General features: G+C 48.4%; 1 protein-coding gene across 3 annotated transcripts in view; it reads right to left on the reverse strand.

Annotated features, from left to right (window-relative positions):
- Positions 1 to 12,296, reverse strand: part of IQSEC2 (IQ motif and Sec7 domain ArfGEF 2) — a 78,336-nt gene that overhangs the window by 49,056 nt on the left and 16,984 nt on the right. For all 3 annotated transcript variants that reach the window (XM_047844521.1, XM_047844520.1, XM_047844522.1), the window contains exon 2: positions 4,699 to 4,728. In XM_047844521.1, coding sequence (XP_047700477.1) covers positions 4,699 to 4,728 — 30 coding nt within the window. The remainder of the gene's footprint in view (positions 1 to 4,698; positions 4,729 to 12,296) is intronic.

Consider the following 12,296-nt stretch of genomic DNA (forward strand, 5'->3'; position numbering starts at 1 on the left):
CCACACTATCCTCTTCTATCTCACTGTTATTCCAGCTGTACCCCCTCCAGACTCTTGTCCTTACAACTGGCCTCTCCTCTTCAGCACACTCTCATTTGGGCTTGCTGGAGCTGGCATATCTGTGTCTGTACCCCGCTTCTGTCTCCCCACCCCCAACAGACCACCCAACACAGGTATGGTACATAGGGAATGCTCTACGTGCTTCTGGAATACAACTGAGTTGACCCCAGTATACTGTGGTGACTGCACCTCTGATGGTCTGAATTCCTATCCTAGTTCTACTACGGGATAAATGCCTTCAGCTCCCTAAGATTAGTTTCCTCATCAGCAAAATGACAAGAATATACACCCTCTAGCATCATTATGGACATTAAATGAGAGAATATAGGTAAAGTGCCCAGCATGGTGCCTGGCATATAACAGCTTTAGCTAACACTCAGTAAGTGCTCCTGCTGTTAACACCCCACCTCAGGCCCAGGGTACTGGCAATAACACAGAGCCAAGTTCCAAGCTTGGCTCCACCACATGGTACCTGGGGAACCTCACAGAGAACTGCCTCATATGTAAAATGGGGGTCTGCGATATGATACCACAGATGGACTGCAAAGATTTGAGCCTGTCAAGCATCTTGTGTGGAGCCCAGATCTTAGAAGCTGCCAGATAAATGGCAGCAGTGAATACTAAGGGCAGCAGGAGGAGCAACTCTGGGGTCAGAGCATCCCAGGAGGGAGAAAGTAGGCAGGGTGGACTAGGGCAGCCAGGGAAGGCTTCCCAGAGTGAGGAGGACTGGAGTTGGGCTCCCAGAGCCAGAAAGCTTTCAGCAGACACTAAGTGACAAGGTTTTCAGGCACAGGAAGTGGTGAGAACAGAGGGCTGGGGCAGGGCGGGCAACCAGGCTATGCTGAACAGGACTCAGCCTGGGAAGGGAAGACTCCAACACAGCTGGGTTGCCTCCAGGGACTGGTGGAGTCTTCGACTTGTGGATGGGGGAGCCTTGGAAGATCCCTGCAGTCTCAGCCACCCCAGATTGCCAGGAGGTCAAAACAAGGAAGCATTTTAGAGATTACCTAATCCAAACTCCCGTTTGGCAGATGGGGGCACTGAGGCCCAGAGTGGGAGGCCTCCTCTGGGAACAGAGCCAACCGTGGCTCCTCCTCCCACTTCTCCTCCCAAATGCAGCGGGCTCCCGTTGCCATGGGGACATCCCTGGCTCTGTGGGTGTCAGTGGCTCCCCCACCTCCTCCCTCCTTCCCTAGCAACAGGCCACCTCTTCGGCTCTCCTCCTTGTGTGCCTGGCAACCCCAGCCCTGTCCCCAAGGCCCCCCAGTTTCAGCCCGACCTTCCCTACTGTGGCACAGCCTCCAAATCTGGGACCCCTGGGAGGTATTGGCCCCTCCTGCCTCTCCCCACATTTCTCCACATCTCTCAAGCTTGACCATCCAGTAAGAGACAGTGGATTGGGCGTAGAGGAGGGTGGAGGGCACTACAACATATTGAGCACTATTTTATGCTGAACATTGTTTTACTTTAATTTCTTTCATCTGACCTGGACAAGTCAGAATCCTCATCCTGATTTCACCGGCCAGGAAACCAAGGATCAGAGAAGTTCAGTGACTTTGCAGAGAGCACACCGGCTAGGAAACAGGCTCTGCTAAGAGCTGGCTTTGTGAACTTGAGCCATCGCCCTCCAAGGGCCTTGGTTTAAAGTGCCTGTAGGCTTAACAACTTCTCACAAACCTACAGGAAGTCCGGGCACCTTCCTGTGCCCACAGCCCTCGCGCAACACCAGCTGTTCAGCTCTAATTAGACTCCACACTTCCTCTGCCACCCCATACTTAGAAGCCCTCAGGCCTCCGTGGTTTTCAATCTACCTACCCTGCTTCCACAACTGCCAAGGCCTCACTCCTCTCCTTGGTGTTTCTTCTCCCCCACCCCAGCCTCTCTCTTTTATGCACACACAGTGCTAATATTAGATAAAGACACTGGGGCTCCAAGGGATGAACAGATTTGTCCAAAAGCACATAACTAGAAAGTGACCTGCCATAAATGGAGCCCTTTACCTGGATCTACTTGCTGCCCTTGGTATGTTGCAGAGCTCAGCCTCTCCCCTCTAGCCTTCCCTGGCTCCCACTGATGACAGAAGGTATCAGTCCGTGTTCTGAACTTTAACATTAGCTCTTTTCCTGCCCGGATCTGTTTTTGTCCAGCCAACTGCGCCCCCCTGGAGTCCCATCCTCACTTCTGATGCATATTGGCTACATTCCCAGGGATGTGCCCCCACCCTCCACTGCAAAGCCTGCATGTCAGTCCTCCACAGCCCAGATCAGATTCTGCCTTCTCCAGGAAGCTCTCCCTAGACCCCTAGCTGAAGCCAGCTCAAGAATTTACATGTGGTCCTGTGAGCATCCTCACACAGCCCTGGTTCCAAGTTCAAGGGTCTACCAATCAAGTTTGCAAGATCTTCCCCACAAGTGCTATGTTTTAAGACCCTTCCACAGCCCAAGTGTGACCCTTGCTTCCCAACTGCTGAGTCCTCGAGGCTGCTGTAGCCTCCTGGGCTGTGGACACAGGATGGATGTCGGGAAGCAAGTCTCCATAAAACAAATGCTGGCTTTGGAACCAGACAGCACAGGGTATGAGTCAGAGTGATGCTACCCTGACCTATTGCTTTTCTTTCCTTGGGCAAGGCACTGACCCTCTGGGGAATCTCATTTTCCTCATCTGTAAATCAGGGATCCCAATCTACATGTAATAGGGCTGTTATGAACATTAAATAAGATCATGTTCAGAGTTCTTAATATGCGAGGAGCAAATGATAACTGCTATTATTACTAATATTAGGATGATGATGAGGATGATTATTATTATCTGCAAGGCTGTCAAGAGCTCCCACAGTGACAGCGTGGGCAGGGCTCCGGGCTTGGTGCCAGACAGACCTGGGTTTGAATCCTGGCCCAGCCATCTATGAGTTGTGTGGCTGTAGGCAAAACCCATAACCAGCCCAAGCTTCAGTTTCTTCAGCTCTAAAACAGTGATGATAAGGCCAGCCTGGGTTCCACCTACAGTGTCACTAGGAGGATCAAATGAAAGAAAGTCCCTGATGACTTCTATAAGTTGTAAAGGCCCAATACATGTCATCATGACTTATGATTATGATCATTAGTAAATACCCTGAGCTATAGGTCCCAGGAACTCCCCTGATGGGAGAGCTGAGAGCTAGAGATGCCTTTAATAGGATTCTTCAACAAGTAGCAGGGATATCAGTGTGGAGGCCTATGACTGTGCTTGGAGCCATGCCAGGTTGCTTTTCTCCAAACCCACAGTGGAACAGTGGGACCCAGGTCCTTTGCTAGACTAGTGCCTTCCTAAATGCTAGGACAGGCTGTGCCCATGCCACCCTCCTTGGCTGCATCCTGGGACTAACTGCATCTTGTCATGTACTCCTTGCCTGGACACTGGGCCTGACTACATCTGTCACATTCCCCTGCTTTCCTGTTGACACAAGTGTGCTCCCACCCCACAGTCCCGACCTTGGCCCTCATCAGTGTGCTCATCCCATAGCCCCTGCTTGGGATGCCAGGACACGGTGTGTCCCATTACACACTTCCATCTGTATGCTGGGATCCTCTGCCTCCCTCCCATATCTACTGCCTGAATGGCAGGACCTGGGTTGCCACATATGGTTGGGCAAGCTGTGCCCCGTACAAGGGTTCACAGCCAAGAGGCCACAAGTAGCGGACTGAAATGGTATCCTGTGCTCTGTTCACTAAGCCGGGAACCCCAGTGAGGGGCCACAGTAGACCAGTAGAAAGGGAACTTTCCTCCAACTGATCAACTCAGTGGATTCTACTCTTCACGAAGGCACTGTATATGCTAGTTACAATCCTGGCTGGGACTGAGTATACCCATCCCATCCCTTTGTTGCCTGGGCCCATCTCATCTCAGAGATCACCCCTGGCCTAGATGCTGAGCCTGAGCGAGCCTTATCCTGAGTCCCCCCACCATTCCCATGTAGACCCAGACCCCCTATCCTTCACACTTGTGTCTTCATGAAGCTTCTGATGGGTTAAGGCCTGGGAAATTCATAAATAGCCCTTTTCTTTACCCCCATTTTACTCCTGCCCCCACAAGCAGCCAACTGATCACACCCTGAAAACTTACTGAAGCTTGTAAATCCTTTTTACCAAGCATGTAAAAAAAAAAATGTGCACTTGGCACCATGATGTATGTTTCTAATGTGTAGACTGTGTCACATTAAAAGTCCACCCAGATCCCAGTACTCAGGGCTAGTGCAGTTTGGGGTAGAGCACCAACACTAGACACAGAAGCCCCACTTCTCTCATACCCTCTTCTCCTGGAAGGAAAAGGTGGAGAAGGTCCCAGGTCCAGAGCCGACCTCTCTGCAAGTCGGCTTTCCCATCTGGGTAGCAACCATGAATCCCTCTGGGGTTCAGCCCAGCTCAGCCCAGAGTAGCTAGGGTCAGAAAGACTGAGGAACAATTTTCAACCCCTTTCCCATGCCTGCCACACTCACCCAGCCCTCCCAGTCTGCTCCATACCCGTCCCTGATACCAACGGGACAAAACCCCTGGGGTTGGCCCCCACCCCTGCCCATGGATCCCCAAGTTAGAAATCAGAGGGCCCCACCCCAGTCCCTGCCCCATCTCCCAACTGCTACTAGAGAAAGGGGGTACTGACCTGACTGTCCTGGAATTCTCACCATCAGATCTGAAAGGGAAACAGAAAAAAAAAAAAGTCAGCATTCTTCTCTGTTCTTCTCCCTGTGCCCTATGCAATGACCTGGTGGCCTAATACATGTTATGAAAATGAGGGGTAGGGTATCTCATCCAGAGAAGAACCAGTGAGAAGGCTGGAAGATGGCAAAGGGCCTAGCCATTTGTTGGGACAGTGAGGAGGACAGCATGGCTGGAGTGCACTGAGCAAAGGGAGGAACGGTAGGGGGTGAGGTCAGGGAGGTGCCAGGAGCCAACCATGTGGGTCCCAGTGGGTCACAGTGAAAGGTAAGGCCCAAATCAGAGTGGCTGAGAGGCAGCCTGCAGCTTGGGCCAAGGCAAAGCCCAAGCTTTAAACCCAGAGAGACCTCACTTCAGATATTGGCTCTGCCATCTACCAGCCCTGTGACCCAGGCAAGCCACCCCCCTTCTCAGGATCTGAGCCTCAGTCTCCCCACTTGGAACACAACGCCAATCCTGGCAGGGCTGTTGGGATGATTAAGCCCTTTGGAACCCAGCAGACAAATACCAGGTATTATAAACAACATAGCAAAGGCTTCACCAATTGCCTGGTCCAACCTGCTTATTTTCTAGATGAACAGAATGAGGCTGAGAGGGTAAGTGAGTCAGCTGCTGGGCTCCGTTCTACTACACGGGCCCTGCCTTCTCCATTGTGAGGCCCCCTCAGAGGTGAAGGAACTGCGAGAGAAGAGAATGGAGTGGAGGACAGCTTTGAAGGAACCCAAGGGAATGAGTGAAATCTGAACCACACCCCTCTGGCAGCTCCTCCTCAGAGGGGTGTGGGGGGTGGGGTGGGGGGAGGATTGAGACAGTGAAGCTGGTGCCTTAGGGGTGGGGAAGGGGAGGAAGAAGGACCAGGGAACTTGGAAGAAGTGGGAGAGTGTAGAAGCAGGCTTTCCTATCTCTTTTGTCTTCTTCCTCCTTTATGTGCCCCCCATCCCTTCCGTGCCTTTTCCACAGAGAAGACAGAGATAACACATCACAGGCTCTGTCCTCAGTGAGGGGAGCATCATCTATGCTGAGTGCAAAGCAAGAGATGGATGCACAGGGAGGGGAGGTGGACCTCAAAAGGGAGTATTTGTTAGAAGAGTGAATGGAGCACTCACAGCGAGGTGGGGCAGGCAAGCATCAGGGTGTTGAAGCTCTGACTGGGTGAATACTGTGCTCCCAGTTCTGCTACTTACTAGCCACGTAATTCTGGGAAAGGCACTCCCCTATGCCCAGCCTCAGCTTTTTCACTTGTAAAATGGGGTGTGTGTGTGGAGGGAGAATCCCTCCTCTTGTCAGGTAAGACTTGCACAGCGTCTGCCTGGCACATGGTACATGTTCAGCCAAGGACAGTGGTACTCACCTTTGGCCTCACAGTCCTGTAAAGGGACAGATGACCAGGGCCACAGAGCACCTTTTCATGTTTATTAAAACTTTCCATCTCACTGTGCAGCAACACGATTGCTTCTGAGGCCTGGCCCAATTATTCACAGGTACCAGGTCAGAGGGGTCTGACTTCAATGACTCCCCAACTGCCAACAGAATTGAGGCCAAGCCCCTCAGCCTCTCTCCCTAACACTAACCCTCTGCTCCAGACAGGCTGGTCTTCTTGCTGCCCCATCCCACCCCCAAGCCCCAGTACACATGGATTCAATCTACCATATACCAGACCCAGACCTGGAAATATGAACCCTCCAGAAACTCACGGACTGGCCTCCTGCCCCAATCTACTTTTGAGCACAAGCAACATATATAATCACCTCCGTCAGCACTGAGCACCTATATGTACCAGGCACAGTGTCAGACTCTTTCCCTACATTATCTACTTTGATCCTGCAAAGGGGGAACTACTCATCCAACTTTAAGATGATCAAACGAGGACTCAGAGAAGTTGAAATGATTGGCCACACATCATGTAAGTAGGGGAGCTTGGCATGAACCCCAAAGCTCGTGCTCTTACCATCACATGCCACTGTATCGGTAGCTCAGTGCTGGGCACATATGTACTGTTAAGGTGAGTTCCCTTATCCGACTTCCCTAATGTCAAGACAGACCCTTCCTCTCCAGGGCTCTTTCTTCTGAGAGGTTATTAGATACCTATCTCTGCTCCAAAAGCAGGCCTATATGAGGTGTTACAGTCCTTAAGATGGCAGCTGAGGGGAGCAAAAGATCTCTAAGCCATGATGAGGAATGAATTAACCAGTTCTCCTCACTGTGGGCTGATTCTTACTAGTTTGAGGGTATATGGCATCATGGGACCCTAAATGTAGGGGGGGCATCCCACCTCAGAGGTTTACAGCCCTTTATGCATTTAGTGTATGATTAACTATGTGTAGATACCAATGATCATTAGTGCTGTGCTTTCCTACACCTCTCTGAGGGCAAATGCCCTGCCTAATGGTCAGTCTACCTCTTACTCCATGAAGCTGAGCCACCATTTTGGGGGAGGTGGCACAGACTTGGATAAGTCACTGCTGTCTGGACCTTGGTTCCTCATTTATAAACAACGGGGCTATGTTGGCTGAGTTCCAAACAATCTTCGGGCCCTAAAATATTTAGTTTCTTCAGAATGCCAAAGTTTCTCTTTTTTATCAACTGGGTTCAGCTGTCTAGATAGAGAGGCAAAGACGCAGGGTACCAGGCCTCCCTTTATCAATCCATGTCAGGAGAAGAGATCAATTTCTCCTGCTACTCCCATAGCCCTCTCCTAATGAAAGGTCACTTGGGACCCCGGGGTTCTCAAAAGGTTTAGCCATGCCAATTCCTATCCTCAGGAGCGATCCTCATAAACAGTAACTTATTGAAGCCTATGAGTATAGTGACCATATTTTCTGAACCAAAAACTTGGGCATGTAATATGACCAAGGATTTTTCTTTCTTTTTTAAAATTTTTTTAGCGTTTATTTTTTATATATATTTTGAGAAAGCATGAGCTGGCAAGGGGCAGAGAGAGAGAGAGAGAGAGAGAGAATGAATCCAAAGCAGGCTCCATGCTCTGAGCTGTCAGCACAGAGCCCGGTTCAGGGCTCGAACTCACAAACCATGAGATCATGACCTGGGCTGAAGTCAGATGCTTAACTGACTGACTGAGTCACCCAGGCGCCCTGACCAAGGATTTTTCTTAAGTGATTTCTACCCAATGTGGGGTTTCGAGGACAACTGTGAACAGGGCTCCTTCCAGCAGTGCTCTGAGGGGAAAGAGGTAGATACCCTGGTCCAGGGATCATACAGGTCTCTCCAAAAGCTGAGAACCGGCCCAGGGGCAACCAGGCATCTTCTCTCCTGGACATCACCTGGTCTAACTGCAAGTCTCTCCAACGGAGAACTCCCTTCTCATTGCAAATCAGTTGACGTGGTTCTCCTGCACCAAACATTCAGTGACTCCCCTCAAAGACCTCCCTGCCAGTCCTGCCCAAACTCTCCAAAGCTCTCCATCTTACTCCGCCTCCTACCTACTTGTCTAGCACATCTGGTATTTGCTACTTGGAACACTCCTGCCCTTCTTTTATGCCTTTTAAAGTATTTTTAATTGTATTAGAGTGATACGTGAAATAGTTTAAAAAGTCAAATTGTAAAACGATCTTAACACAAAACTCATTTTCCACGTTTTTTTCTGATTGCACTTTCGTATTTCTAAAGTATATGTTCGTGCTGCTAATCTGTTTTTGAAACATATTTTCTTGTGTGTCCTTTTACCATTTTTTTGCCAAAGTAATACACATATGTAGATTTTCAAGTCACCCAGTACTTCAAGGATTGTAACAAAACACACAAATTTCCTACCCTACCCCCTTTGTACCCCCAACCCCCACTCTCAGGGACAAACCCTTTTCAACTCTTTTAACCGCTTTTTCAGGTATTTACCTCCTCATTTCTAAAGAGCCCATGTGTACATCTAGCTCAATCAATACTAGTAGCGGACATTACTATGACTATATCAATACTAATAATGGATAAATCGTATCATATGCTATAACCACATTTCCTTTTCCATGCAACTTTTTCTTTTCTCTGGTGTTGATGTTGTTGATGGTGATGATGATGATGGTGACGATGATCTTGCTTGCTTAGTTTTCTTCATATCTATGATCAATTCTCCCCAAACTCTGTCAGAAGTGCAATTCTCCTCTCAATACGTTTTGACACATCAGGTAATCTATCAGATTATTTTTTCCCCCTCTGAGACATTGTCCCTAGTGCAATTGAGACTGGGTGCTCTCTAGACCTGAACAAGGTTGCACTGAGATCTTCTCTCCTCATCACTCTGGGTTTCCTTTCACCTGTCTTCAGTGTTGGATTTCCTGGATCCCTTGGCCTTTTTTCTGACTTTATGTCCACATTTTGCTGGAGCACATTCCCCAGTGCTCCCTATGAGGCCTAGGGCATAGAATCTTTAGATCTCCTATGCCTGAAAATGTCTTTATTAGACCCTCAACCTCGATCGATAGTTCAACCAAGTATAGACTTCTAGGTTGGAAATTATGTTCGTTCAGATTTTTGAGAACACTGCTCCATGGTCTCTTAGCTCTCCAGTGTTGCTGCTGAGAAAGCCAATGCCATTCTTTTTCTTGATTCTTTGTGTGTCATATTTTTTATCTGGAACTTTTCAGGATCTTCTCTTTAATGCCTGGTATTCTAAAATTCCACAGGCATACCTTGCTGTGGTCATTTTAACATTTATTTTGCTGGTTACTCAGTAGGATTTTCATTCCTTCAGTTCTGGGACATGTTCTTGGCTTTGATCACTTTGTATTATGGCTTTGATCACTTTCTTCCTGCTGTTTCCTCCATTCTCTATTTCTGGAACTCCTAATGTCGGATGCTGGAGTTCCCCAATTGATCCTCCAATTTTCTCATCTTTTCTCTTCTGTTGTCTATTTCTTTGTCTTGTTATTCTGCTTCCTAGGATATTTCCTCACCATTTATTTTCTAATCCTTCTGTGGAAATCTTTATTTTGACTCTATCTTTAACTTCCCAGGTTTCTTCTCCTCCCTTTGTGACCTCTGTTCCCTCCAAGTGCCTTTGTTTTTTGTTTTCTTGCTTGCTTTTTTGGTCACTCTTATAGGTTGATGTTCTTCTTCAAACAGACTTGTACTATCTGATCATCTCTGGCTACCTAAGGCTTGCTAGTCAAGGGCAGGCAGGGAGGGGGGGGAGGTTAAATGTCAGTTGTACTGAGGTTTAATTTACATAAAATGAAATGTACCTATCTTAAGTGTCCTTGGCTGGTGATCCTTGGTGACTGGTTCCCATGACACTAACAAGCTGATAGGAAGCTCTGTGGATAGATGGAGCTTGTCAGGTGGTGGGCTTCACTACAGTTGCTGGGCTGAAGCCTGTTCTTTTGTTGGAAGACTCCCACATGTTAACTTTTGGAGGCCCTTTTCTAGGGACTTTCAGTTTCCTCAGAGAAGATTACTTTACCCTCTTGTATGCTCCTGATTTCGGTGTCCTGGAAGTAGGGGAGTGGAAGAGGTTGGGATCCCACTGTTTTAGGATGCTTGTAAGCCTGTTTCACCCCACCCTTCATTGTACCTGGTATTCCCAAGCCCAGGGCCTCTTAACTTCAATTTCTCCAAAAAATCAACCCCTATGTGCAGGGATGGGGCTGGAGGGGTGGGGGTGGGGCCCTCACTAGATGGGGCCAGGGAGGGGCCAAGAGTGTCTGTTAACAGACTTCCAATATTCTCCCTGTTTTGAATTCCACACCTCACCCTGTCTGCTGCAGTTCATAGCCCCTCCAAATCCTAAGCATTTCTGGGGCTCTCTGGGTAGACCAGTTTACTTCTGGTCAGCATCCCAGACCCTGTGTGTTTCTACCTTTTTTAGTTATTTTTCTTTTTTAAAAATTATTTATTTTTGAGAGAGAGAGCGTGAACAGGGGAGGGGTAGGGGTGGGGGCGGACAGAGGATCCGAAGTGGGCTCTGCACTGACAGCAGCAAGCCTGATGGGGGCTTGAACTCACGAACCATGAGATCATGACCTGAGCTGAAGTTGGATGTTCAACTGACTGAACCACCCAGGTGCCCCTACCTTTTTTGTTTCTTTACTCATATTTTGGTTGGATTTGGGGAAGTGTCAGAGATAAATAAGTTTATTCAATTCATTATGTATAACAGGAAGTTCCTCTTCTTATTGCAGCTAACTCCTATTCATCTTCTGTGACTCATTTAGGCAAGACCTCCTCCAGAAAGCTTATCTTAATGTCTCTAGGCTGGATGAGGAGGCCCTCCTCTGTTCCCCTGCACTGTCCTTTTCTTGCCTCCATCACAGCCCTGATCAAACTGTTCTGAAAGTGTCCATTTCCTGACTCTCCCTGCAGATCAGGAGCTCCTGGTGGTCTGGGGCTGTCACTCAGTCATGCCTGTACCCCCCAGTTCCCAGGGTCTGGTCCACAGAGGCACAGAGCAAATATGTGGTGATAGAATGAATGAATAAATGAATGACTTCCAAAATGAATCAGACCCAGCCAGAGGGACCATCTAGAAAGGGAAATAAGCCGAAGACAATTGTTCCTATACAAGGCCAGTTCCCTAAAAGCTAGATGTGCAAGGATGCCCACTACAGCATGATTTAAAACCGTGGACAAATGGGCCCAGCTTCCATGCCCTGCATTCATGGGATGGTTAAGTACATTATGGTATATCAGTTGCCATGAAAAAAAAATGCTTATGAAGAATATGCAATTACATGGGGAAATGCTCAATGAAAAGAAAGAAAAAATTTTATGTGCTGTATCATTTCAACTGTATGAAAAGAATGAAAAGAACAAGGGAAACACACCAACTGTTTGCATGCAGTGGCTGCCTTTGTGTGCTATAATTATGCGTAATGTTTTCCTCCTCTACTTTTCCAAGTTTTTCTACATTTTCTAATGGAAGAATGCATTAAATGTCTAATTTTTAAAAAGGTCCTGAGACGTGAAGGCCAATGTCCTGAGAGTGCTATGAACAAAATACTGTGAGGGGGGACCTAAGAGTCTGTGTGCAGGTGCCACAGTGCTTGGTGGGAAAGCTCCATTCTTCACTGTCCAGAGACCTTGAAGACCCAGGCCTATGGAATACGAACCCCTCTCGCTGCAAAAGTAGGACCTAGCTTGGGAAGCCAAAGGAGGAAGATATTGGAGTCTAGCTTATTACAAATAGCAATACCATAGGCCATCCTGGGAAACAGAGGCCCCTACACTGGGCCCCAAACTTTAGAAACCCCTATCCATGAGGTAAAGGATCTGAGAGGCCAAGGGAATGGGACCATCAGGATCTTTGGCCCTCTTTCTTCTAGACTGCACTCCAGGTACCCAGGACCCTGGCATTCCCTGCCTATGTCTCTTGAGCTTATTTGCGAAAATTGTGTGGTCTTATTATCAAGGTCCACCAGCTAGGCCCAACAGGTAGCCAAGGGGAATCTGGGAGTAGGGAGGGCTTTGATGTGGCCTGGAGTGTCCATACACATCTCAAGGTTCTATACAAACCACAGGTTCATACAGAATGGGGACAGGCCAAGGGTGTCAACTGGTACCTTGCCTGGGCCCTACAAAAGTAGAGCAAGGCAA

Source organism: Prionailurus viverrinus, chromosome X (genome assembly GCF_022837055.1).
Source record: "Prionailurus viverrinus isolate Anna chromosome X, UM_Priviv_1.0, whole genome shotgun sequence".
In the NCBI taxonomy this organism is placed as follows: domain Eukaryota; kingdom Metazoa; phylum Chordata; class Mammalia; order Carnivora; family Felidae; genus Prionailurus; species Prionailurus viverrinus.